At 45.3% G+C, this 27,546-nt stretch overlaps 1 protein-coding gene across 1 annotated transcript; it reads right to left on the bottom strand.

The window, feature by feature from the left end:
* Positions 1-9,691: 9,691 nt before the first annotated feature.
* LOC311129481 (uncharacterized protein) lies at positions 9,692-23,384 on the bottom strand. The gene is made up of 6 exons (XM_084161771.1): positions 23,241-23,384; positions 21,245-21,437; positions 20,978-21,086; positions 18,102-18,214; positions 17,159-17,422; positions 9,692-11,385 (listed from the first exon to the last, which is right to left on the bottom strand). The coding sequence occupies exons 4-6, from the start codon at positions 18,159-18,161 to the stop codon at positions 11,068-11,070; spliced, it is 642 nt and encodes a 213-aa protein (XP_084017897.1). The 5' UTR covers positions 18,162-18,214; positions 20,978-21,086; positions 21,245-21,437; positions 23,241-23,384; the 3' UTR covers positions 9,692-11,067.
* Between the last annotated feature and the right edge of the window lie 4,162 nt (positions 23,385-27,546).

Genomic DNA, 27,546 nt, shown 5'->3' with positions numbered 1-27,546 from the left:
TCTTTCCTTTACACGGATCAGTCGTCCTGATCCCTTTGCAGAAAAACAGCCCCAAAGCATGATGTTTCCACCCCCATGCTTCACAGTAGGTATGGTGTTCTTTGGATGCAACTCAGCATTCTTTGTCCTCCAAACACGACGAGTTGAGTTTTTACCAAAATGTTATATTTTGGTTTCATCTGACCATATGACATTCTCCCAATCCTCTTCTGGATCATCCAAATGCACTCTAGCAAACTTCAGACGGGCCTGGACATGTACTGGCTTAAGCAGGGGGACACGTCTGGCACTGCAGGATTTGAGTCCCTGGCGGCGTAGTGTGTTACTGATGGTAGGCTTTGTTACTTTGGTCCCAGCTCTCTGCAGGTCATTCACTAGGTCCCCCCGTGTGGTTCTGGGATTTTTGCTCACCGTTCTTGTGATCATTTTGACCCCACGGGGTGAGATCTTGCGTGGAGCCCCAGATCGAGGGAGATTATCAGTGGTCTTGTATGTCTTCCATTTCCTAATAATTGCTCCCACAGTTGATTTCTTCAAACTAAGCTGCTTACCTATTGCAGATTCAGTCTTCCCAGCCTGGTGCAGGTCTACAATTTTGTTTCTGGTGTCCTTTGACAGCTCTTTGGTCTTGGCCATAGTGGAGTTTGGAGTGTGACTGTTTGAGGTTGTGGACAGGTGTCTTTTATACTGATAACAAGTTCAAACAGGTGCCATTAATACAGGTAACGAGTGGAGGACAGAGGAGCCTCTTAAAGAAGAAGTTACAGGTCGGTGAGAGCCAGAAATCTTGCTTGTTTGTAGGTGACCAAATACTTATTTTCCACCATAATTTGCAAATAAATTCATTAAAAATCCTACAATGTGATTTTCTGGATTTCTTTCCTCAATTTGTCTGTCATAGTTGACGTGTACCTATGATGAAAATTACAGGCCTCTCTCATCTTTTTAAGTGGGAGAACTTGCACAATTGGTGGCTGACTAAATACTTTTTTTCCCCACTGTACAGACAAGAACATTTCAAACATACAAAACAAAAACACAATTCAACAGAAACAATCACAGACAACATCATATTGATCCTCCATAACATTTTTAAAATGGGCAAGTGACACCAGAGTGTCTAACTTAAGTTGGATCTGCAGTTTGTTCCATAAATAAGGTGCAAAGGAACTGAATGCAGTCCTACCCAACTCTGTGGAGACCACAGAAGTGTCTAATGTAATCCACATCTGTGATCTGGTTTTAAAATTAGTATATCTAGTGGAAATTAATGATGATATATATGGAGGTTGTTTTAAAAGAAGTGCTTTATAAATAAACAAGAGAGCATGTTGCTCTCGCCTCACAGATAGAGAGGCCCAACCCACATGTTGATATAGGAAACAGTGATGAGTTTTGTAACTATCACCCGTGATAAACCTGAGTGCACAATGGTAAATAGCATCCAGTGGTTTTAATGTGTTTGCCGATGCATGCATATAGATAATATCACCATAATCTAAAACAGACATAAAAGTAGCCTGCACAATTTGTTTTCTATTTACGGAGGACAGACAAGCCGTGTTTCTGTAAAGGAACCCTATCTTGAATTTGAGCTTTTTTCCCAATTCAGTAACATGTTTTTTAAAAGAAAGCCTATCATCTAACCATACCCCTAAGTATTTATATGCAGAGACCTGTTTGATTTGAGTACCATCCAAGCTAGTGATTACAAAAGTGTTTCTAATTGAGAGTTTAGACCTAGAAAAAAACATGACATTTGTTTTCTTAGCGTTTAAAACAAGTTTAAGCTGTAAAAGAGACCCCTGTAGTATCCTAAAATCAGACTCCAACTGCATTAAAGCTTGGTCCGCTGTTGGAGCAATAGAGTACATCACTGTGTCATCTGCATATAAATGGAATTTACAATATCTGACATCATCACCAATGTTGTTTATATAAAGTGAGAACAATAGTGGGCCAATTATTGAACCCTGAGGGACCCCTTTAAGTAACTGTAAGGGGTCAGACTTGACCCCGTCGACCATGACGGCCTGAGTTCTATCTTTAAAATAGTCATAAAACCATCGACAGGCATCAGTGCCCAGTCCTATAGATGACAGCTTACTCAAAGGATAGCATGGTCTACAGTGTCAAAAGCTTTTGACAAATCTACAAACAACGCAGCACAGTGCTTTCTATCATCTAAGGCATTTGCAATATCATTTACAACAAGCATAGTGGCCGATGTGGTACTGTGTTTAGATCTAAAACCAGATTGATTGGGGCTAAAAATACTGTTAACAGAAAGAAAAGATTGTAACTGTTTGTTGACTATAGATTCTAGGATCTTTGCCAGACAAGGGAGCCTAGAGATGGGTCGATAGTTATCCAAATCACTACAGTCACCTCCCTTATGTAATGGCAGAACAAAAGCTGCTTTCCACACCTTAGGGATATTTCCTGTGCTTAATGTTAGATAAAAAATGTGTGTCACTGAACCAGCAATGATAGGTGCAGCACACTTAAGTAAGTATGGGTCTAAATTGTAAGCACCTAAGGATTTCTTAGTATAAATGGCACACAGGGCAGCTAGAACCTCTGCTTCAGTTATTTTCTGGAAACTAAAAACAGGGTTACCATTTTTCAGAGTAACGGTTGAAAAGCAAGACGAAAAATCAACTAACTGGCCAGTACCACAATGGCCACTTTTCTTTTCAAATAAAAAACCAGCAGAGATGAAATGCTTATTAAAAGCATCACAAATATCATTTTTTTCACTTAGAATACAGGAGTCTGAGATAATTTGCTTAGGAAGAGAAACAGCAGAATTCCCCCGTTTCAGTGAATTAACGGTTTTCCAGAATTTTGCAGGATCTCCTGCAGAATCTGTCATAGCATTAAGGAAGTAATTTGATTTTGCCTTTTTGACAGCTGTGTCACGGATTCTGCCGAGGCTGCTTCCCCTCCTGGTACGAGCAGGCGTCGGCGGTCGCCGTCCCCGGAGTACTAGCTGCCACCGATCTATGTTTCTGTGTGTGATTGCTTTTGTCTGTCTGTCACACCTGTGTCCAATTGTGTATTGATCACCTGTCCTATAAGTTCTGTCCTTTTGCTTAGTAGGATTGTGTGTTGTTGTTCGCCTGTCGTTGTGCTGCGTGTTTTGCTTCTTGTTTGTTATTTTAGTGTTTTACGCATGTTGCGTAAATGCTCGCCTCTTATTGTTGAGGTTTTTGTTTACCGCTTCCTTTTGGATTTTTGAGTAAACTCTGTTGGACTGAGCCTCGGTGTCCTGCGCCTGACTTTCACTACACATACACCTCACCTCGTGACAGAACAACACACCATCTCCATGAAGTCAGCAGGAACAGCGGCGATACCCGATTCCCTGGAAGACCGGTTTAATTACCAGGACGCCATGATCCGGCAACTCGGGGTCGCCATGGACGAGGTGTCCAACAGACTGCGCCGGTTGATGAATCGGGAGGTGCCCACGCCTTCTCACACCATCCCAGCACCAACGGCCAGTCCTCCTCTCTCAGCACCGGAACCCAGTGGTATTCGGCTCTCGCTCCCGGGGGCATATGACGGTTCTGCAGCCGGGTGTCAGGGATTTCTGCTACAGGTGGAACTGTACCTGGCCACTGTACACCCGGCGCCCTCGGGATACGAGAGCGTCTCCGCCCTCATCTCCTGTCTATCCGGCAAGGCGTTGGAATGGGCCAACGCCGAATGGAGGGGAATAGACGCCGCAACCATCACCTACGCGGAGTTCTCCCGCCGCTTCAGGACTGTCTTTGATCATCCACCGGAGGGTAAAGCGGCGGGAGAGCGTCTGTTCCACCTCCGACAGGAGAAGAGGAGCGCCCAGGAGTTCGCACTGGAGTTCCGGACACTAGCAGCGGATGCGGGGTGGAATGAGAGGGCCCTCAGCGACCACTACAGGTGTAGCCTACGAGAGGACGTTCGTCGTGAGCTGGCCTGCAGGGACACCAACTTGTCATTTGACCAGTTGGTGGACATTTCCATCCGTCTAGACACCCTGCTGGCCACCCGCGGACGTCCCGAGTGGGGGTCGTCCATTTCGCCCTCCAGCACCCCCGAGCCTATTCCTATGGAGATCGGGGGTGCTGGCGCTAGAGAGAGGAGGAGAGGGAACCCGAGGGGAGCCATCCCCTGCACCACCTGCGGTCGTGGAGGGCACACCGCGGCCAGGTGCTGGGGAGGGTCTCTTGGGAGAGGTGACAGCAGGCCGCGCACTGGGGAGTCATTTCAGGTGAGCAGGCGCCCCACTTACCCAGAGCTTTCTGTTGGTCACATGAATATTCCTGTGAGATTTCCACAGGTGGCACCTCATTCCCAGCATAAGGCGCTAGTAGATTCAGGCGCAGCTGGGAACTTTATTGATCGGGCATTTTGTGGTAGGTTAGGGATTCCCCTTCGGCCGGTAGAACCTCCGTTTCCTGTCCACACCTTAGACAGCCGGCCGTTGGGGTCGGGTCTGATCAGGGAGGTCACAGCACCACTGACGATGACAACGCAGGGGGGTCACGAGGAGATCATTCAGTTTTATCTGATTGACTCTCCTGCGTATCCCGTGGTGTTGGGACTTCCCTGGTTAAGCACCCATGATCCTACCATAGCGTGGCAACAGAGGGCTCTTATGGAGTGGTCTGCCCAGTGTGTAGGGAGATGTCTAGGTGTTTCCTTAGGGGCGACCTCGGTAGAGAGTCCGAACCAAGTGCCCGCACTGCGCATTCCCCCCGAGTATGAGGATTTAGCACTTGCGTTTAGTAAATCGAGGGCAGCGCGGCTACCTCCTCATAGACAGGGGGACTGTGCGATAAATCTCCAAACAGGAGCGGCTCTGCCACGGAGTCATGTGTATCCCCTGTCCCAAGAGGAGACAGCGGCTATGGAGACGTACATAGCCGAGTCCTTGGCACAGGGATACATACGGCCTTCTACTTCCCCGGTCTCCTCGAGTTTCTTCTTTGTGAAGAAGAAGGATGGGGGATTGCGTCCGTGTATTGACTACCGTAGTCTCAATCAGATTACAGTTAAATACAGCTACCCACTTCCACTGATTGCGACGATGACGGAGTCATTACGCGGCGCGCGCTTCTTCACAAAGTTAGATCTCAGGAGCGCGTATAATCTGGTGCGCATTAGGGAGGGGGATGAATGGAAGACAGCATTTAGCACAACCTCGGGTCATTACGAGTATCTCGTCATGCCATACGGGTTAATGAATGCTCCTTCAGTCTTCCAATCCTTTGTTGACGAGATTTTCCGGGACATGCATAGGCAGGGTGTAGTAGTTTACATCGATGACATCCTAGTGTACTCTGCTACACGAGCCGAGCATGTAGCCCAGGTGCGCCAAGTGTTGAGAAGACTGTTGGAGCATGACTTGTATGTCAAGGCAGAGAAATGCCTGTTCTTCCAGGAGTCCGTCTCCTTTTTGGGTTATCGGTTGTCCGCGTCTGGTGTGGAGATAGAGGTAGACCGGGTATCGGCCGTGCGTAATTGGCAAACTCCAACTACTGTAAAAGAGGTGCAGCGGTTCTTGGGGTTTGCTAATTACTACCGGAGGTTTATTCGGGGTTTTGGACAGGTTGCAGCTCCCATTACATCTCTACTAAAGGGGGGTCCGGTTCGTTTGCAGTGGTCGGCTGAGGCGGACAGGGCATTTGTTAAACTTAAGAACCTGTTTACCTCGGCTCCCGTGCTGGCGCACCCGGATCCCTCTTTACCCTTCCAAGTAGAGGTGGACGCGTCTGAGACCGGTATTGGGGCAGTCCTGTCACAACGGTCCGGCGCGCCACCTAAACTCCGCCCCTGTGCCTTCTACTCTAAGAAGCTCAGCTCGGCGGAGCGCAACTATGACGTTGGGGACAGGGAGCTGTTAGCCGTTGTTCAAGCTCTAAAGGTGTGGAGGCATTGGCTTGAGGGGGCTCAACACCCTTTCCTCATTCTGACAGATCACCGTAACCTGGAATACATCCGGGCAGCTAGGAGATTGAACCCTCGTCAGGCTAGGTGGAACATGTTCCTAACCCGATTTGTTTTCAAGATCACATACATCCCAGGGTCCCAGAATGCTAAGGCAGACGCCCTGTCCCGGCGGTATGACACAGAGGAGAGGTCTAACGAGCCTACTTCCATATTGCCGGAGTCTTGTTTGGTGGCTCCGGTGGTTTGGGAGGTCGATGCGGAAGTCGAGCGGGCACTGCGTACCGACCCTACTCCCCCCGAGTGTCCTGTGGGGCGGACGTACGTTCCGCTCGAGGTTCGTGATCGACTTATTTATTGGGCTCATACATCACCCTCCTCTGGACATCCAGGTATTGGCCGGACCGTGCACTGTCTTAGCATGAAATACTGGTGGCCAACGTTAGCTAGGGATGTGAGGGTTTATGTCTCCTCCTGCTCGGTATGTGCCCAGTGTAAGGCGCCTAGACATTTGCCCAGGGGTAAGCTACATCCCCTGCCCGTTCCACAACGACCATGGTCCCACCTCTCGGTAGATTTCGTTACCGATCTACCCCCCTCCCAGGGGAATACCACCATTTTGGTCGTTGTGGATCGGTTTTCTAAGGCCTGTCGTCTCCTTCCTATGCCGGGTCTCCCTTCTGCCCTACAAACCGCTGAGGCCCTGTTCACCCATGTGTTCCGGCACTATGGGGTCCCCGAGGATATAGTGTCTGACCGAGGTCCCCAGTTCACCTCCAGAGTTTGGGGGGCGTTTATGGAACGGTTGGGGGTCTCGGTGAGCCTTACCTCGGGGTACCACCCAGAGAGCAATGGGCAGGTTGAACGTGTGAACCAGGATGTGGGTAGGTTTTTGAGGTCCTACTGCCGGGACCGGCCGGAGGAGTGGTCGAGGTATATCCCCTGGGCAGAGATGGCCCAGAACTCTCTCCGCCACTCCTCCACCGGATTAACACCTTTCCAGTGTATTTTAGGGTATCAGCCGGTCCTGGCACCGTGGCACGAGAGCCAGACCGAGGCCCCTGCGGTGGACGAGTGGATTCGGCGCTCGGAGGAGACGTGGGACGCGGCCCATGTCCATCTGCAGCGTGCCATCCGTCACCAAAAGGCGAGCGCCGACCGTCACCGCAGTGAGGCACCGGTGTACGCACCGGGAGATCGAGTCTGGCTCTCGACTCGAAACCTGCCCCTCCGCCTGCCCTGCCGGAAGCTGGGTCGGCGGTTTGTGGGGCCCTTCAAAGTCCTGAGAAGATTGAACGAGGTGTGTTACAGGTTACAACTGCCTATAGAGTATAAAAATATTAACCCCTCGTTCCATGTGTCTCTTCTCAGGCCGGTGGTAGCTGGCCCACTCCAAGAGGATGAGATAGGAGAGACCCCTCCGCCCCCTTTGGACATCGAGGGGGCCCCGGCGTACAGGGTCCGGACCATCTTGGACTCAAGGCGCCGGATGAGTGGTCTCCAGTATCTCGTGGAGTGGGAGGGGTACGGTCCGGAGGAACGGTGCTGGGTGCCCAGGAGGGACATACTCGATCCATCCCTCCTGACTGAGTTTCACCATGGGCATCCCACGCGCCCGGGTCCGCGTCCTCCTGGCCGTCCCCGAGGCCGGGGTCAGCGCACGGCTGGAGCCGCGCGTCAAGGGGGGGGTACTGTCACGGATTCTGCCGAGGCTGCTTCCCCTCCTGGTACGAGCAGGCGTCGGCGGTCGCCGTCCCCGGAGTACTAGCTGCCACCGATCTATGTTTCTGTGTGTGATTGCTTTTGTCTGTCTGTCACACCTGTGTCCAATTGTGTATTGATCACCTGTCCTATAAGTTCTGTCCTTTTGCTTAGTAGGATTGTGTGTTGTTGTTCGCCTGTCGTTGTGCTGCGTGTTTTGCTTCTTGTTTGTTATTTTAGTGTTTTACGCATGTTGCGTAAATGCTCGCCTCTTATTGTTGAGGTTTTTGTTTACCGCTTCCTTTTGGATTTTTGAGTAAACTCTGTTGGACTGAGCCTCGGTGTCCTGCGCCTGACTTTCACTACACATACACCTCACCTCGTGACAAGCTGCAGTACATTTATTTCTCAATTGCCTAAAAAACAGCCAATCAGCTGCAGTACCCGTTTTCCTCGCCAAGGCCCAGGCCCGAGTCTTTTGCAGAAAAAGACCTGACAATTCAGGAGAGAACCAAGAACTGGTTCGGTTTCTTACTCTGTGATTCTTAAGCGGGGCATGTTTATCAGACATAGAGGTAACAATAGAAGAGAAAAAAGCAAGGGCTGAAACCGGGTCCAGAAAGCAGCAAGTGGATAAAAGCTCAGAGTGATATAAGTCAAGGATAAAAGCTTGCTGTGAGAAATGTTTATAATTTCTCTTAGAGATTATACAGGGATCAGAGTGTTTCAGCCTGGTATCTCTAATATAAGCAATAGAGCAGTGGTCACTGATATCATTTGAAAAAACCCCACTGGCTGTGTATTTATGGGGGGTATTTGTTAGAATAATGTCTAGTAGAGTAGATTTTACTGGATTTTTAAAGTTGGGACGGGTTGGTTTAGTTATCAGAGTTAGATTTAGCTCAGTACAAATATCTTTTAATTTATCGGATACTGGTGAAAGCCAATCCAGGTTAAAATCTCCCAAAATCAGTAATTCAGAGTTTGCATAATTAGACAGTATATCAGATAATTTGCATAGAGTACAAGGAGGAGCTGAGGGGGGGGCGATATACCCCTGCTAGAGTTAAATGAGCATTATTACCAAGTACCACATTTAAAACTAGACATTCATATTGCTTTGGGACAGAGGTTGATATGGACACAGAAACATTTAAGCAGCATTTTACATAAATCGCGATACCACCACCTCTACCAACTCTATAAAAAGCCTCCTCAGAACAGTAGTGTATATATATGCAAAAATATATATGGGGGATTGGAAGTGATGCAGACAATTACATCGATGGAAGCTACAATCTATCTGCAATATTAAACTGATCTACCCCTTTCAGAAAAAATAAAATAAAAAATAACTGTCATGGTCAAAACATATTGATGCAACAGTAGCTAAGATGGAGACTATGGGAGTCGCACAGTACTACACAGAGCCATGACTACTCTATTCCACACCAAGTAACTCATGCAAGCAGAAAAAAAATCTGATTTAGAAAACAGATAAAAATACACCTTAAACACGACTTTCAAAATCCTAACATCGCTGAGCCTCTCACATTAAACAACCACATTCTCTCACATTCTTTCCTGTAGTTTTTTGTGTTGTCAACGTAGTGGCACAGACGGGGGTCACACACTACATCGCTCCTGCTTGAGCCTACACATTCTGGGTGATGTGAAACAACGTCATCATCTCACTGGCTTCCTCTCTGGCGAGCTCTCATTGGCTATTGCTGATCACTGTTCTCAAAACTTGTCGTTGCACATCTCACACTACAAGAGCATAGCAGATTTTGTGCCGATAAAATCAAACGTTTGAAAATATCAGGATGTCTGGGAGTGCTCAAAGACGAGATCGGTAGCCCTCAGAATGCGTCTCTGACCCGCTCACATTAAACAAGTGTTGGTGACGGCTGCGCACCGAGTAGGCAGCGACATGGGGATTTTGTCTCCGATCTCAAAAAACTTGTCTGGGACACCGAAATCGGGGCCAAAATTGTGTAGTGTACACCCGGCTATATGGAACAGCGGGGACTGTGAAGAGAGACACACGCATACACACATTTATTTAACCTTTATTTAACTAGGCAAGTCAGGGTCTTAATTGAAAGGAAAAGCCAAAAACCTGCAGACACTTGGCCCTCTGTGGAATGAGTTTGACACCTGTTTTACAGGGTCAGCCATAGTAGTACGGCGCCAATGGAGCAACTTAGGGTTAAGTGCCTTGCTCAAGGGCATATTGACAGATTTTTCACCTTGTCGGCTCAGGTATTTGAACCAGCGACCTTTTGTTTACTGGCCCAATGCTTTAACCTCTAGGCTATCTGCCGCCCCTATCCCCAAAGTGGATTTCTCTTAATGCACAGAGCTGCATTAAGAGAAATCCCATGCAGCCTTGTTCACAAGTTGGAACACCGGAATGTGATATTGAATCTACACCTCGATAAGGCTGATAGAAATCCTCATTATTTCCTTTAAAGATTTTCAATTTGTTTTTCATTATTTCTATAGGCCTATAGCCTACACTTTCTCATTCTGAACTTCTAACGCGAGAAGGACGGGTGTGGCTTTGTGACAATGAACACACGAGCAGCCGCTCACCGATTTGACAGCTCACTGCCAAAACACCAGCTATGTGGGTGTCGGCTATCGCGTGTTTACACTTGATCTGATTGAATCTAGGCCATAATGTCAAGTGTCCCTGAGCACTGCTACTTTTTCTGAACAGTTTTCTGCCATATGTGCATCAAAAGAAGGCTACCCTATAAGTTTAAATGCAATTGCAAGTGAGGCATGCCAACTTAATTTGCAGGACGGGCCAAAAAGTACCCAAGTGCATTGCGATTGACAGTAAATATATAGCAGAACACTAACACAGTATTCTATTACTGTTGAAATGTACCGCATAACGACTGTAAAATTGAACACTAAATTAACAGCAATAGTGTAGTTTCATGTTATCACGTTGCTCATGTAAAAACATGTTTTTGGAACGTTTCACATGTGACATTTCACATGTGAAATCATGTGAAAACGTGTTTTTGGAACACTTCACGTGACATTTCACATGTGAAATCATGTGAAAACGTGTTTTGGAACATATGAAGTGTTTTGAAATGTCACGTGAAGTGTTCCAAAAACATGTTTTCACATATGAAAATCCACATCATCACGTGACAGCTCCCCTCCTCTTTCATCGGCCGTAATTCCTCTACGGTCCATGTGTCTCTCTCTAAGAAGAGACTGAAGCTCAAGTCCTGTCCCAATGAACCACACTGGGCTGGCTCTGGAAGTTGACTGGTTTGTGAGGACACAGATTGTGGACAGTTTTTGATATGGACATTGAGAGGCAGTCAGGTCTGAGCAGAGATTCAGGTTGTTGGTCGTTGGTTATGAGGAAATTGAGGGCGGTTGGACACAGTCTCAGAGGTGGTCTTAAGCTCTGTGGACGGGACAGTGGGATAGGCCGGAGAGTGTTTTTGGATAAGGGTGTAGGAGCACCTCTGTTTTAGAGGAAGAGGAGAGGGGGTTATGAGAGGACAGATCGGCAGCGGCCCCTCGTGTCGTGTACCCTCCTCCTCCCTCACTATTTCTCTTCTCCTCCGTCTTGATCACTGCCTCACTGTCGTCCTTACTCTCTCCATCCTTTCCACTGCTTCCCGAAGGTTGCAATGGTGGCACTACATGCACTGAAGGAAACCGTTCCTCATCGTAGGGCACTGGAGGCAGGTTCTCCTGGTGTTGTATTGAGCTCTGCAAAGAAGAGTCAGACAGTGTCAATGTGTTTTAAATTAAATATGTTGATAAAAAAAAACAGTCTTAAATCAAGAGAGCATTGCGCCTCTTCTGACACCATGTGTGAACCTGTGACTGAGGTCCCCTCATACGATCCCCCATAAGGGAAAACCCCTCAACACTAAACCATTGCTGTGGTCAACGCTCCATAATGGAACAAATCAAATAGCGAGCGGACTGGAAACATCCTAGCTTTCATTAGCAGAGTGTTACCCTAGATTCACCTTCCTCTACTTGACACATTGATGTTAATTCAGCTATGTGGTTTGAGTCATGCCCACGCTATTAACGTTTCCTTCTTTCTCATCGTTATGACTATGTGTACAGTAATAACAATCATGTTTCCATGGCACATGGTTCACAAACTGATACACAAAACAACGCCAGAGTCAAAACTTAAGAGTTTTTCAATTTAAATGATTATACAAAATTCTTGCAAACAATAGAATGTTATGTATATGGGGGATAGAACCATCCCAGCTCTGCAGATTTAGCTGCGAAGAGACAGAATCATTAGATCACATGTTTTGGTACTGCTTGGTATGTAGCTTGTTTTTGGTCGCAGGTTCAGGAATGGCTGAAGAATTGCAATATTTACCTGGAGATAACTGTGCAAATAGCACTGCTGGGTGACTTGAAAAGCCATAGTCAATCGATCAATAATATAATAATACTCTTAGTAAAAATGTTCATCTTTAATTTACAATCAGTAGAAACTATGAGAATAGAAAGGTTCAGAATTGGGTAGCGGAATGACTTTGGCTTCCCTCCATGCCTGAGGACAAACACCTTCCTCTAGACTTAGATTAAAGATATGACAGATAGTAGTGGCCAGAAAGCCAGCTACCACCCTCAGTAGCTTTCCATCTAAGTTGTCAATGCCAGGAGGTTTGTCATTATTGATAAATAACAATAATTTTCCCACCTCTCCCACACTAACTTTACAAAATTCAAACTTACAATGCTTTTCTTTCATTATCTGTTTTTTATGCATGATGGCTCACTGTTCTTGCTGCCATTTCCTGCCTAAGTTTGCCCACTTTGCCAATGTAAAGTAATTGGCAACATCAAATGGTTTTGTGATGAATAAGCCATCTGATTCGATGAATGATGGCTTTCTGCCCATAATTTCATTTAAAAGTACTCCAATCCCCCCCCCCCCCCCCCCCCCCCCATCATTCTTTATACACTATCATTGATCTTGGCTTCATAATACAGTTTCTTCTTTTTGTTGAGTTTAGTCACATAATTTCTCAATTTGCAGTAAGTCAGATGTGCAACCAAACTTATTAGCCACTCCTTTCGCCCTTCTCTTTCAACCACACAGCTTTTCAATTCAGTTCAATTTTCAACAGTTCCTCAACAGGTGCATGTTTATCAATAATTGGAAGAAGCAATTTCATAAATTCATCAAGTGCAGTGTCTGGATGCTCCTTATTAATAACATCAGACCAACAAATATTTTGAACATCATCCACATAAGAGTCACAGCAACATCTTTTGTATGATCTCTTATCCACTATTTTAGGCCAACTTTTGGAACTTTGCCTTTCCTGGATATAGCCACTATATTGTGACCACTGCTTCCAATGGGTACGGATAAAGCTTTAGAATGAAGTGCTACAGAATTAGTAAAAATGTGATCAATACATATGGATGATCTTGTTCCTGTAGTGTTTGTAAACACCCATGTAAATTGATTAATAACCTGAACCAGATTACAGGCACTGGTTACAGTGAGAAGCTTCCTCTTGAGCAGACAGCTTAATGAAAGTCAGTCAATATTCAGGACCCCAAAGAAAGTAGAGCTCTCTGTTTACATCACATACACTATCAAGCATTTCACACACATTATTTAGATACTGCCTGTTAGCACTTGGTAGCCTATAGCAACACCCCAAAATAATAGGCTTTAGATGAGACAGGTGAACCTGCAACCACAGCACTTCAATAACACCTGACATGAGATATTTTCAAAGCATCTTCTATAGATGTTATATCCTTGTATTGCTACTGCTGTATCATCCAAGGAATAATCTAAGTGAGTCTCAGAAATGGCAAATATATGAATGTTATCTGATGTTAGCAAGTTATTGATTACATGAACCTTATTTCTAAGGTTACATGTATTAATATGGGCTATTTTCATCCCTTTCCTGGGTAGCTTCTCAGAGATAGAAATAATATGGAAAAGAGCAAACAAAGCAAGAGAAAAATAAAATAAAAAATCAGCAGTCCATTAATCATTTGGTAAATGCAACTGTGTGTGTCTAATGCGGGATTGAAGCTACGAACCCATAGGCTTGGCTCTCTCATCCCGTCCAGACTTTTGGGAGGGAGGGTGGACAATGAGCCTGTCATAGCGGATGTAAGCAATGTCCTCACGCGCTCTGGCAGCTTTCATGGCCGGGATGTTATTTTCTCTTCTGGCGCACCGCTTCAGGTTAGTCCTCGTTGAGGAAGATGTACGTTCCTTTTAGGTTCTTGGCTCTTTCGAGAACAGCTACCTTGTCCTTGAACCTCAGGAACTTGACCACTATCGGGCCTGTCACCTGGGCCAGTTTTCCAATCCTGTGGGCGTGCTCCACCTCAATCTTCCTGTGGTCCAGCTTCAGTTTCTCAGAGATCATTTCCATCACTTTGTCCTCAGACTCCGTCCAAGTCCCATGCAGAGATTCTGCAATTCCGTCCACAACAATGTTGTTCCACCTTGATTGTCCCTCTAGATAATCTGATTTCTCTGTCATTGTTATCATGTATTCACGTACAGAACTGATGTCCTCTCTCAGTGACTTACAGATTGCTGCCATCTTGCCGTTTTCCTGTTTAAACTCATCGAGCAGACCCTGGGAGAACTGCAAACTCTTCTTCAGGTCCTGGACCTCTCTGGTCAGGTCATCTATTCTTTTATTAGTTGACCACCAGTATTTGGACGCAACACTTGAAGCTATTTTCTTGTTGTTGTAACAACTGCTTGTAGAACTATTTTTGTTCGTTTAAAAGATCCCTCACCTGTGATAGAGAGACACCACTGTCCTCAACAGTACTCCCATCGGCTTTTGTCTTTGTCATGGTAGCAACGTAGGCTACGCTGTTATTCCTCACAGTTCCAGACAGGGCAGGTCGTAGGGAAGACGGAAACAGCAACAAACAGCAGGGATCTATACAGTCACAAGCCCAGGACAATCCACGGTTCCAGCCACAAGGGCTAAGCACGTCACGGGCAGCGATCAAGCCCTCAAGGAAACCCTGCTAGCTTTAAAGGCAGCTAACAGTGGCAGCTAGGCTAGCTGCTATACCAAGCAGCTCATCAGACCCTTGGTCGGCAGGATGCCTGGACAGATACTGTAGCAGCGGTCCCAGCAACTGTTGTCAACCGCGTCGCGGGATCCAAACTCAAACAGTGTGTTTTACTAAATTATTTGGTGACGTGAATATATTTAGTAGCGTTTTATCGAAAACGGTTAACTTCTTTAATGTTTCACTATTTCTATTTTTATGAAATTCCCTGAGGAGGATGGTCCTCCCCTTCCTCCTCTGAGGAGCCTACACTGGTGGTAGGGTTAGGGGAAAATATTTGCAAAAAATATATGGGGGATTGGAAATGATGCAGACAATTACATTGATAGAACCCACAATCTATCTGCATTATTAAAGCTGATCTACCCCCTAAATAAATAAATAAATAAATGTTCCATTAATACCAGTTAATGTGGTTCTCCGTAGCTCAGTTGGTAGAGCATGGTGCTTGCAATGCCAGGATAGGGGGTTCGATTTCCGGGACCACCCATACGTAAAATGTATGCATGCCTGACTGTAAGTCGCTTTGGATAAAAGCGTCTGCTAAATCGCATATATTATATTAATAAAACCTATGCAAGAGAACATTTTTACATTATAGACAAAGTAAAAGACAGGCAGCCCATTAGAGCAGTGGTTCACTGCACGGGCCCCCCCCCCCCAAAACAAATAAATATATATACACTGCTCAAAAAAATAAAGGGAACACTAAAATAACACATCCTAGATCTGAATGAATGAAATAATCTTATTAAATACTTGTTTCTTTACATAGTTGAATGTGCTGACAACAAAATCACAAAAATTATCAATGGAAATCAAATTTATCAACCCATGGAGGTCTGGATTTGGAGTCACCCTCAAAATTAAAGTGGAAAACCACACTACAGGCTGATCCAACTTTGATGTAATGTCCTTAAAACAAGTCAAAATGAGGCTCAGTAGTGTGTGTGGCCTCCACGTGCCTGTATGACCTCCCTACAACGCCTGGGCATGCTCCTGATGAGGTGGCGGATGGTCTCTTGAGTGATCTCCTCCCAGACCTGGACTAAAGCATCCGCCAACTCTTGGACAGTCTGTGGTGCAACGTGGCGTTGGTGGATGGAGCGAGACATGATGTCCCAGATGTGCTCAATTGGATTCAGGTCTGGGGAACGGGCGGGCCAGTCCATAGCATCAATGCCTTCCTCTTGCAGGAACTGCTGACACACTCCAGCCACATGAGGTCTAGCATTGTCTTGCATTAGGAGGAACCCAGGGCCAACCGCACCAGCATATGGTCTCACAAGGGGTCTGAGGATCTCATCTCAGTACCTAATGGCAGTCAGGCTACCTCTGGCGAGCACATGGAGGGCTGTGTGGCCCCCCAAAGAAATGCCACCCCACACCATGACTGACCCACCGCCAAACCGGTCATGCTGGAGGCTGTTGCAGGCAGCAGAACGTTCTCCACGGCATCTCCAGACTCTGTCACGTGCTCAGTGTGAACCTGCTTTCATCTGTGAAGAGCACAGGGTGCCAGTGGCGAATTTGCCAATCTTGGTGTTCTCTGGCAAATGCCAAATGTCCTGCACGGTGTTGGGCTGTAAGCAAACCCCCACCTGTGGACGTCGGGCCCTCATACCACCCTCATGGAGACTGTTTCTGACCGTTTGAGCAGACACATGCACATTTGTGGCCTGCTGGAGGTCATTGTGAAGGGCTCTGGCAGTGCTCCTGCTCCTCCTTGCACAAAGGCGGAGGTAGCAGTCCTGCTGCTGGGTTGTTGGCCTCCTCCACGTCTCCTGATGTACTGGCCTGTCTCCTGGTAGCGCCTCCATGCTCTGGACACTACGCTGACAGACACAGCACACCTTCTTGCCACAGCTCGCATTGATGTGCCATCCTGGATGAGCTGCACTACCTGAGCCACTTGTGTGGGTTGTAGACTCCGTCTCATGCTACCACTAGAGTGAAAGCACCGCCAGCATTCAAAAGTGACCAAAACATCAGCCAGGAAGCATAGGAACTGAGAAGTGGTCTGTGGTCACCACCTGCAAAACCAGTCCTTTATTGGGGGTGTCTTGCTAATTGCCTATAATTTCCACCTGTTGTCTATTCCATTTGCACAACAGCATGTGAAATTTATTGTCAATCAGTGTTGCTTCCTAAGTGGACAGTTTGATTTCACAGAAGTGTGATTGACTTGGAGTTACATTGTGTTGTTTAAGTGTTCCCTTTATTTTTTTGAGCAGTGTATATATACAGTACCAGTCAAAAGTGTGGACATTAATTTCAAGGGTTGTTCTTTATTTCTACTATTTTCTACATTGTAGAATAATAGTGAAGACATCAAAACTATGAGATAACACATATGGAATCATGAAGTAACCAAAAAAGTGTTAAACAAATCAAAATATATTTTAGATTCTTCAAAGTAGCCACCCTTTACCTTCATGACAGCTTTGCACACACTTGGCATTTTCTCAACCAGCTTCATGAGGAATGCTTTCCAACAGTCTTGAAAGAGTTCCCACATATGCTGAGCACTTGTTGGCTGCTTTTCCTTCCCTCTGCGGTCCAACTCATCCCAAACCATCTCAATTGGGTTGAGGTCGGGTGATTGTGGAGGCCAGGTCATCTGATGCAGCACTCCATCCCTCTCCTTGGTCAAATAGCCCTTACACAGCCTGGAGGTGTGTTTTGGGTCATTGTCCTGTTGAAAAACAAAATGATAGTCCCACTAAGCGCAAACCAGATAGGATAGTGTATCGCTGCAGAATGCTGTGGTAGCCATGCTGGTTAAGTGCGATTTAATCCGTTTTAGAATAAGGCTGTAACGTAACAAAATGTGGGAAAAGTCAAGGGGTCTGAATACTTTCCGAAGGCACTGTATCTCAGCTTTAACCAAACAAGAGAGAGATGCAGAAGGTGGGGGCTGCAGCTGTCTGGTAAACACTCTGCCCTTTCTGTCTTTGTGACCACAGCACAACCACATGTATCACAGTGGTGGCATGTGTGTGTGACAACAGAATGGTGGCATGTGCGATACCTGCAGCTCTTTCCTGTGTTGTGTCTCCACTGTGTGAGCCTCAGGTTGAAATTTTACCAAGGCCTAAAGCTAAAGTTTGTGACGTGACGTTATGCTATGAGTTACCCAACACTCTTCAGACAGTGTTACCTTGTCCCAAACCCCTGCTGATTGAGTATCCCTGCTATCTAGGGAGTTTTGCCTAGCCACTGTGCTTCTGCATCAGCATTTCTTGCTCTTTGGGGTTTTAGGCGAGGTATCTGTAAAACACTTTTAGACAACTGCGGATGTAAAAAGGGCTTTATAAAATACATTTGATTGATTGAAGCCAGGGCTAGAATATCTGTATCAGTCTATAGCTTACCAGTATTTCTGGAAGAGGTTTATTCAGACAGATGAATCCAGTGTGAACCAGTAGGGCCATACAGATCCCAGACAGCACCACAAGCAGACACAAAACCACTGAGACCTGTGTGTCTGTGAAGAGAGATAAACAGTCAGGGCACAAAGACCACTAACATGGATACATTTGTGTACACCCATAGGCGCGGGAGCACACACACCTGCCTGCGGTGTATTTGGAAGTAGTGAAGGTATGTCCACAAAGAAGTGGACACAACAGACACCATCAAAACCATGCCAGAGTGTTTTCTGCATAGAAAAGTATTGGGCGGGCCAAACAGTAAAATAAAATAAATACTTTTCAGGATGGAAAAACATAGGATGGAAAAACAGATATAAAGTATGTAGAAAAGATAATGGACCTACAGTTGAAGTCGGAAGTTTACATACACTTAGGTTGGAGTCATTCAAACTCGTTTTTCAACCACTCCACAAATTTCCTGTTAACAAACTATAGTTTGTCGGTTAAGACATCTACTTTGTGCATGACACAAATATTTTTCCAACAATTGTTTACAGACAGATTATTTCACTTATAATTCACTGTATCACAATTCCAGTGGGTCAGAAGTTTAAATACACTAAGTTGACTGTGCCTTTAAACAGCTTGGGAAATTCCAGAAAATTATGTCATGGCTTTAGAAGCTTCTGATAGGCTAATTGACATCATTTGAGTCAATTGGAGGTGTTCCTGTGGATGTATTTAAAGGCCTACCTTCAAACTCAGTGCCTCTTTGCTTGACATCATGGGAAAATCAAAAGAAATCAGCCAAGACCTCAGAAAAAAAATGGTAGACCTCCACAAGTCTGGTTCATCCTTGGGAGCAATTTCCAAACGCCTGAAGGTACCACGTTCATCTGTACAAACAATAGTATGCAAGTATAAACACCATGGGACCACACAGCCGTCATACCGCTCAGGAAGGAGACGTGTTCTGTCTCCTAGAGATGAACGTACTTTGGTGTGAAAAGTGCAAATCAATCCCAGAACAACAGCAAAGGACCTTGTGAAGATGCTGGAGGAAACAGGTACAAAAGTATCTATATCCACAGTAAAACAAGTCCTATATTGACATTACCTGAAAGGCTGCTCAGCAAGGAAGAAGCCACTGCTCCAAAACCGCCATAAAAAAGCCAGACTACGGTTTGCAACTGCACATGGGGACAAAGATCGTACTTTTTGGAGAAATGTCCTCTGGTCTGATGAAACAAAAATAGAACTGTTTGGGCATAATGACCATCGTTATGTTTGGAGGAAAAAGTGGAATGCTTGCAAGCCGAAGAACACCATCCCAACCCTGAAGCACGGGGGTGGCAGCATCATGCTGTGGGGGTGCTTTGCTGCAGGAGGGACTGGTGCACTTCACAAAATAGATGGCATCATGAGGAAGGAAAATTATGTGGATATATTGAAGCAACATCAAGACATCAGTCAGGAAGTTAAAGCTTGGTCGCAAATGGGTCTTCCAAATGGACAATGACCCCAAGCATACTTCCAAAGTTGTGGCAAAATGGCTTAAGGACAACAAAGTCAAGGTATTGGAGTGGCCATCACAAAGCCCTGACCTCAATCCTATAGAAAATGTGTGGGCAGAACTGAAAAAGCGTGTGCGAGCAAGGAGGCCTACAAACCTGACTCAGTTACACCAGCTCTGTCAGGAGGAATGGGCCAAAATTCACCCAACTTATTGTGGGAAGCTTGTGGAAGGCTACCCGAAACGTTTGACCCAAGTTAATCAATCTACCAAATACTAATTGAGTGTATGTAAACTTCTGACCCACTGGGAATGTGATTAAATAAATAAAAGCTGAAATAAATCATTCTCTCTACTATTATTCTGACATTTCACATTCTTAAAATAAAGTGGTGATCCTAACTGACCTAAGACAGGGTATTTTTACTAGGATTAAATGTCAGGAATTGTGAAAAACTGAGTTTAAATGTAAACTTCCGACTTCAACTGTATATTTTTTAAAGCCATTTTTGCTATCGCGCTAGCTGTTCGGTCTGAACAGATTCACAAATCATGGTAATTTGACACGCAATGTAGACGTTGATAGACGTTGACTCCCTCTGAGGCACGTGTTGCTAGGCAACGCCCCTGCACTGCCGGGGCAGGCCTGCTCCCTCCGTGGCTAAAGCCAGTGTGAGAAACGTGCTATGAAACTAAAAAAATAGACCCACAAAACGTATTTGCTAGATTCATCATAGTGTTGTTAGACAAAGCAAGGAAAGTGAACTTCAAAACGTGATGTAGCCTAGTTTTATTGGAATTTGCAGCTGTTGTTGGTAAGTAATGAATCTGCTAGGTTCTGACATCACTTACTACATCTTTAAAGTCTCTCCAAAGGGGAGCACATGTTTTTAAAATGGAGAACGTATATGTGCATGCTCTGTTAGTGCTACTGAACACAACTCCAAAGTATTTTAACTTTAACCCTGAGGAAATGCTGATACTCACTGTCGTTAATGAGTTTAAAGCCATCTTGGGTCAGAACACAGGGAATAAGAGAGCGATAGAGAGAGGGAAAGACCAGTTGAAGACTAGCTGAGGTGTATTGAACTTCAGTTACCTTTAACTAATCTGCTTACTTGTTGGCTAAATATTACACTGTAGTAACTATGAGTGTGTATTATTGCGCTTAAATGCAGGAAGACACTCCCAGTCCTGTTCTGACAAGTCTATCTTCAACTATATGGTGTAATTACAATATTGAATCTCCCAAAGAGCAAACGCCTCAAGGGAAGCCAGTTTTGGCTGTTTGATTAAGATATTTAGGGATTAGGGAGCGAGAGAGATACTCATACAGATCACAGAATGACACACCTACACATACCTGTGAGAGCGAACCTTCAAGAGGTAGTACACACCCCTGGATACCACGTCAGGATGTGGACAAAATGGCTGGAGAGTCACATTGACTGAAGCAGGCAGATCACACATTGCTGAGAGAGACAGAGAATTATATTACGGTATTTCAAAAACAGTGTTCTACCTCAGAAATACAGTAATGACCTCAATGAAGCAGTAGGCCTTGTGGAAAAAATATTGTACAAGAGGCAGAGGCAGGACAAGCTACAGTCCTCCTCACCCAATGTCTTACCTGAATATTCCTGCAGTAACCAGGTGAACATCCATATCAGTAGAGTCATGTCACTATTGCCACAATACTCTCAGTGGTCATCTCAATTAAGCTGCCTCCTCCATCCACAACGCTCTCAGTGTTCATGTCAATCAAGCGGACTCCTCCATCCTGACTCCACTGTGCAGCCGCTGTCATGTCCATCCTCTTCTAGCTGAAAGGACAGATACAGTTGTGGTCAAAAGTTTTGAGCATGACACAAGTATTGGTCTTCACAAAGTTTGCTGCTTCAGTGTTTTTAGATATTTTTGTCAGATGTTACTATGGTATACTGAAGTATAATTACGTGTCAAATATATTAAGTGTCAAAGGCTTTTATTGACAATTACATTAAGTTTATGCAGAGTCAATATTTGCAGTGTTGACCCTTCTTTTTCAAGACCTTTGCAATCCGCCCTGGCATGCTGTCAATTAACATCTGGGCCAAAATTGTGAGTGAGCCCACTCCCTTGGCTGAGAAGCAACCCCACACATGAATGGTCTCAGGATGCTTTACTGTTGGCATGACACAGGACTGATGGTAGCGCTCACCTTGTCTTCTCCAGACAAGCTTTTTTCCGGATGCCCCAAACAATCGGAAAGGGGATTCATCAGAGAAAATGACTTTACACAAGTCCTCAGCAGTCCAATCCCTGTACCTTTTGCACAATATCAGGCTGTCCCTGATGTTTTTCCTGGAGAGAAGTGGCTTCCTCGCTGCCCTTCTTGACACCAGGCCATCCTCCAAAAGTCTTCGCCTCACTGTGCGTGGAGATGCACTCACAGCTGCCTGCTGCCTTTCCTGAGCAAGCTCTGCACTGGTGGTGCCCCGATCCCGCAGCTGAATCAACTTTAGGAGATGGTCCTGGCGCTTGCTGGACTTTCTTGGGCGCCCTGAAGCCTTCTTCACAACAATTGAACCTCTCTCCTTGAAGTTCTTGATGATCCGATAAATGGTTGATTTAGGTGCAATCTTACTAGCAGCAATATCCTTGCCTGTGAAGCCCTTTTTGTGCAAAGCAATGATGACGGCACGTGTTTCCTTGCAGGTAACCATGGTTAACAGAGGAAGAACAATGATTTCAAACACCACCCTCCTTTTAAAGCTTCCAGTCTGTTATTCTAACTCAATCAGCATGACAGAGTGATCTCCAGCCTTGTCCTTGTCAACACTCTCACCTGTGTTAATGAGAGAATCACTGACATGATGTCAGCTGGTCCTTTTGTGGCAGGGCTGAAATGCAGTGGAAATGTTTTTGGGGGATTAAGTTCATTTTCATGGCAAAGAGGGACTTTGCAATTAATTGCAATTCATCTGATCACTCTTCATAACATTCTGGAGTATATGCAAATAGCCATCATAAGAACTGAGGCAGCAGACTTTGCGAAAATTATTTTTTTTGACCACGACTGTACATGGTCTCTTTGGGTGTGGTGTTGACTGTACATGATTTTGAGATGTGGCTGTAAACAGTGTTCATAATATGGCTGAGGGGTCTTGGATACAATTGGCATTTCACACAACTCAAGTCAGTATTGAACTGGAATTGGGGAGAAAAAAATGAAAACTGCCAAATTTGGTAACCTACATTAGGCTATTGCAACCTGGGGTGGGTTACATTGTGTTGGTCAGTGAAACCGTCAAAAAAACGTGTTACTTTTCCTTTATATTTTTAACAGAAATCTACTGCCTCGTGATAATAATGAAAATGGAAAGCAACATTTGTAGCACGTGAACTGGATACATTTGTAGAAGGTGGCATAGTTGATAACACTGTAGTTACACTATAATTCTCACCAGTTTCTGTTAGCTGTAGCTAGATAGTTAACCCACCATTGCCAAAACAAGCCAGTGTGCAACAGAACTTCAGTAGTTAATACCATGATTTCGTTAGCTTCTTGCTAAACAAAGCCAATACCAAAACAGTTAGCTATCCTTTGATAACGCCACGCATAATGAAAGAAAAATAACGCATACCAATATTAGATGTTCACATTTCCCTGGCTGGTAAAGTGAAAAACATGAAAAAGTCAGTTATTCAACCATTTCGACGGTGATTTCCACTTTTGCTGCCATGTTGTTGTCTAACAGTCAAGCGTTTTTGCTGGAAATCACGTGACTGAGTAAGAGAAGCCCGGGTAGACAAAAGCGGGTGAGTGAAGTCTGGGGAGGTGCACCGATGGGCGCGTACAAGTGCATCACTTTGTAGTCTTCCAAAGCGTGATGCATTTTATGGGATAAAATAATTGTCCGGTTTGCGCCTACATGATGATTGAATGAACTTTACAAATACCTTGTGATCAAAGGTCATTACGTTTTTACTGCAGTCGACTCCAAATTTCTGCAGTTGCTCTTAACCAATTTCATCCTGCAGCCATCACCTGCATTGTGGAAGGGTCTGTTGTCAACCAGTCATTAGTTGCTGTTTTTTGACCCATGCGAACGTGACCAAAGATGTAAATATCAGGAACCAAATTTGCTGCGATTCATGTATACATGCTGTGTTTAAATAACTGGGAACTCGAAATCTCCGACTTCCGACATCAGTGCATTCAGAACAACTGGGAACTCGGAAGAAGACTAGCTCCGACTGGTAAAAAATCGATTTGAACGGTCATCCAACTCGGGAACTCAGGCCTCTTTCTACAGCTCAGACTTTTCGACCTGAAGATCCCTAACGTCATGATTTGACCTAGTATTTTCCAAGTTCCCAGTTGTTCTGAACGCGGTAACAGTGAACACAGACAGAAGGGCTAACCCAGACACTTCACAGGGGCTATAAAGCTGAAGCATCCGTTTAGAACGTTTTCTCGGAGTCAGAGAATCTCATTGGGTGGACGAAAGAAGATGACGGACAAGGAAAAAAGTAGAACGTATACTGAACAAAAATATAAACGCAACATGTAAAGTGTTGGTCCCATGTTCCATGAGCTGAAATTAAACATCCCAGAAATGTTCCATCTCTCAAATTTTGTGCACAAATTAGTTTACACCCCTTTTAGTGAGCATTTCTCCTTTGCTAAAATAATCCATCCACCAGACAGCTGTGGCATATCAAGAAGCTGATTAAACAGCATGATTACACAGGTGCACCTTGTGCTGGGGACAATAAAAGGCCACTAAAATGTACAGTTTTGTCACACAACACAATGCCTTAGATGTCTCAGGTTTTGAGGGAGCGTGCAATTGGCATGCTGACTGCAGGAATGTCTACCAGAGCTGTTGCCAGAGAATGTAATGTTAATTTCTCTACCATAAGGTGCCTCCAACATCGTTTTAGAGAATTTGGCAGTACGTCCAACCGGCCTCACAACCGCAGACCACATGTAACCACAACAGCCCAGGACCTCCGCTTCTTCAACTGCGGGATCGTCTGAGACCAGCCACCCGTACAGCTGATGAAACTCTGGGTTTGCACAAACAAATAATTTCTGCTCAAACTGTCAGAAACCGTCTCAGGGAAGATCATCTGCGTGCTCGTCGTACTCACCAGGGTCTTGACCTGACTTAAGTTCGGCTTCATAACCAACTTCAGCGGGCAAATGCTCACCTTCGATAGCCACTGGCACGCTGGAGAAGTGTGCTCTTAACAGATTAATCTCGGTTTCAACTGTACCAGGCAGATGGCAGACAGCGTGTATGGCGTTGTGTGAGAGAGTGGTTTGCTGATGTCAATGTTGTGAACAGAGTGTCCCATGGTGGCGGTAGGGTTATGGTATTGGCAGGCATAAGCTACAGACAACGAACACAATTGCATTTTATCGGTGGCAATTTGAACGCAGAGATACCGTGACGAGATCCTGAGGCCCATTGTCGTGACATTCGTCTTCCACCATCATCTCAAGTTTCAGCATGATAATGCATGGTCCCATGTCAGGATCTGTACACAATTCCTGGAAGCTGAAAATGTCCCAGTTCTTCGATGGCCTGCATACTCACCAGACATGTCACCAATTGGGCATGTTTGAGATGCTCTGGATAATTCGGAAAGTATTCAGACCCCTTTACTTTTTCCACATTTTGTTACGTTACAGCCTTATTCTAAAATGGAAATATTACATTTACGTTAGTATTCAGACCCTTTACTCAGTGCTTTGTTGAAGCACCTTTGGCAGCGATTACAGCCTCGAGTCTTCTTGGGTATGACGCTACAAGCTTGGCACACCTGTATTTGGGGAGTTTCTCCGATTATTTTCTGCAGATCCTCTCAAGCTCTGTCAGGTTGGATGGGCAACGTCACCGCACAGCTATTTTCAGGTCTCTCCAGAGATGTTCGATCGGGTTCAAGTCCGGGCTCTGGCTGGGCCACTCAAGGACATTCAGAGACTTGTCCCGAAGCCACTCCTGCGTTGTCTTGGCTGTGTGCTTAGGGTCGTTGTCCTGTTGGAAGGTGAACCTTCGCCCCAGTCTGAGTTCCTGAGCGCTCTGGAGCAGGTTTTCATCAAGGATCTCTCTGTACTTTGCTCCGTTCATCTATCCCTCGATCCTGACTAGTCTCCCAGTCCCTGCTGCTGAAAAACATCTGCACAGCATGATGCTGCCACCACCATGCTTCACTGTAGGGATGGTGCCAGGTTTCCTCCAGACATGACTCTTGGCATTCAGGCCAAAGAGTTCAATCTTGGTTTCATCAGACCAGAGAATCTTGTTTCTCATGGTCTGAGAGTCCTTTAGGGGCCTTTTGTCAAACTCCAAGCGGACTGTCGTGCCTTTTACTGAAGAGTGGCTTCCGTCTGGCCACTCTACCATAAACGCCTGATTGGTGGAGTGCTGCAGATATGGTTGTCCTTCTGGAAGGTACTCCCATCTCCACAGAGGAACTCTTGAGCTCTGTTAGAGTGACCATTGGTTTCTTGGTCACCTCTCTGACCAAGGCCCTTCTCCCCCGATTGCTCAGTTTGGCCGGGCAGCCAGCTCTAGTTACTTGGTGTCCATTTAAGATTGATGGAGGCCACTGTGTTCTTGGGGACCTTCAATGCTGCAGACAGTTTTTGGTACCCTTCCCGAGATCTGTGCCTCGACACAATCCTGTCTCGGAGCTCTACAGACAATTCCTTCGTCCTCATGGCTTGGTTTTGCTCTGACATGCACTGTCAACGGTGGGACCTTATATAGACAGGTGTGTGCCTTTCCAAATCATGTCCAATCAATTGAATTTACCACAGGTGGACTCCAATCAAGTTGTAGAAACATCTCAAGGATGATCAATGGAAACAGGATGCACCTGAGCTCAATTTCAAGTCTCATAGCATAGGGTCTGAATATGGGGCGGCAGGTAGCTTAGTGGTTAAGAGCGTTGTGCCAGTAACCGAAAGGTCGCTAGTTCTAATCCCCGAGCCGACTAGGTGAAAAATCTGTCGATGTGCCCTTGAGCAAGGCACTTAACCATAATTGCTCCTGTAAGTCGCTCTGGATAAGAGCGTCTGCTAAATGACTAACATGTAAATAAGGTATTTCTGTTTTTTATTTTTGATAAATTAGCAAACATTTCTAAAAAACTGTTTTCACTTTGTCATTATGGGGTATTGTGTGTAGATTGATGAGGATTATTTATATTATATTATTATTTATTTAATCAATTTTAGAATAAGGCTGTAATGTAACGAAATGTGGAAAAGGTCAAGGGGTCTGAATACTTTCCGAATCCACTGTATCGGTGACCAACAGATTAATATCTGTATTCCCAGTCATGTGAAATCCATAGATTTGGGCCTAATGAATTTATTTAAATTGACTGATTTTCCTTAAATGAACTGTAACTCAGTAAAATCTTAGAAATTGTTGCATGTTGCGTTTTTATTTTTGTACATGTGAAATGGGTAAAACAGTATGTAAACATTATTGAAGTGACTATGTAAATATGGCAGCAGTCCCTAAGGTGCAGGGTTGAGTACCGAGTGGTAGCCGGCTAGTAACAGTAACTAAAGTTCAGGGCACGGTACTGGGCGGAGACCGTCTATTGGTGACTATTTAACAGCCTGATTGCTTGGAGATAGAAGCTGTTTTTCAGTCTTTCGGTCGCAGCTTTAATGCACCTATACTGTCTCCGCCTTCTAGATGGTAGTGGGTTGAACAGGCCGTGGCTCGGGGGACTGAGGTCCTTGATTATCTTCTTGGTCTTCCTGTGACACCAGGTGCTGTAGATATCCCGGAGGGCAGGCACACACACAGTATATTTACAGTTTGTTAGTGTGTGATATGGGGGTTGTTTATTTTGACATTCCAAAGAAAAACTTTTATAAACAATGGCAACACTACCATGTTGCACTGAGCCTTGCTGTTG

This window comes from Coregonus lavaretus, assembly GCF_964263955.1.
Source record: "Coregonus lavaretus genome assembly, chromosome: 5".
NCBI classification, from domain to species: domain Eukaryota; kingdom Metazoa; phylum Chordata; class Actinopteri; order Salmoniformes; family Salmonidae; genus Coregonus; species Coregonus lavaretus.
Note: the sequence above shows the minus strand (reverse complement) of the source record. Positions and strands in the feature narration are given on the sequence as shown.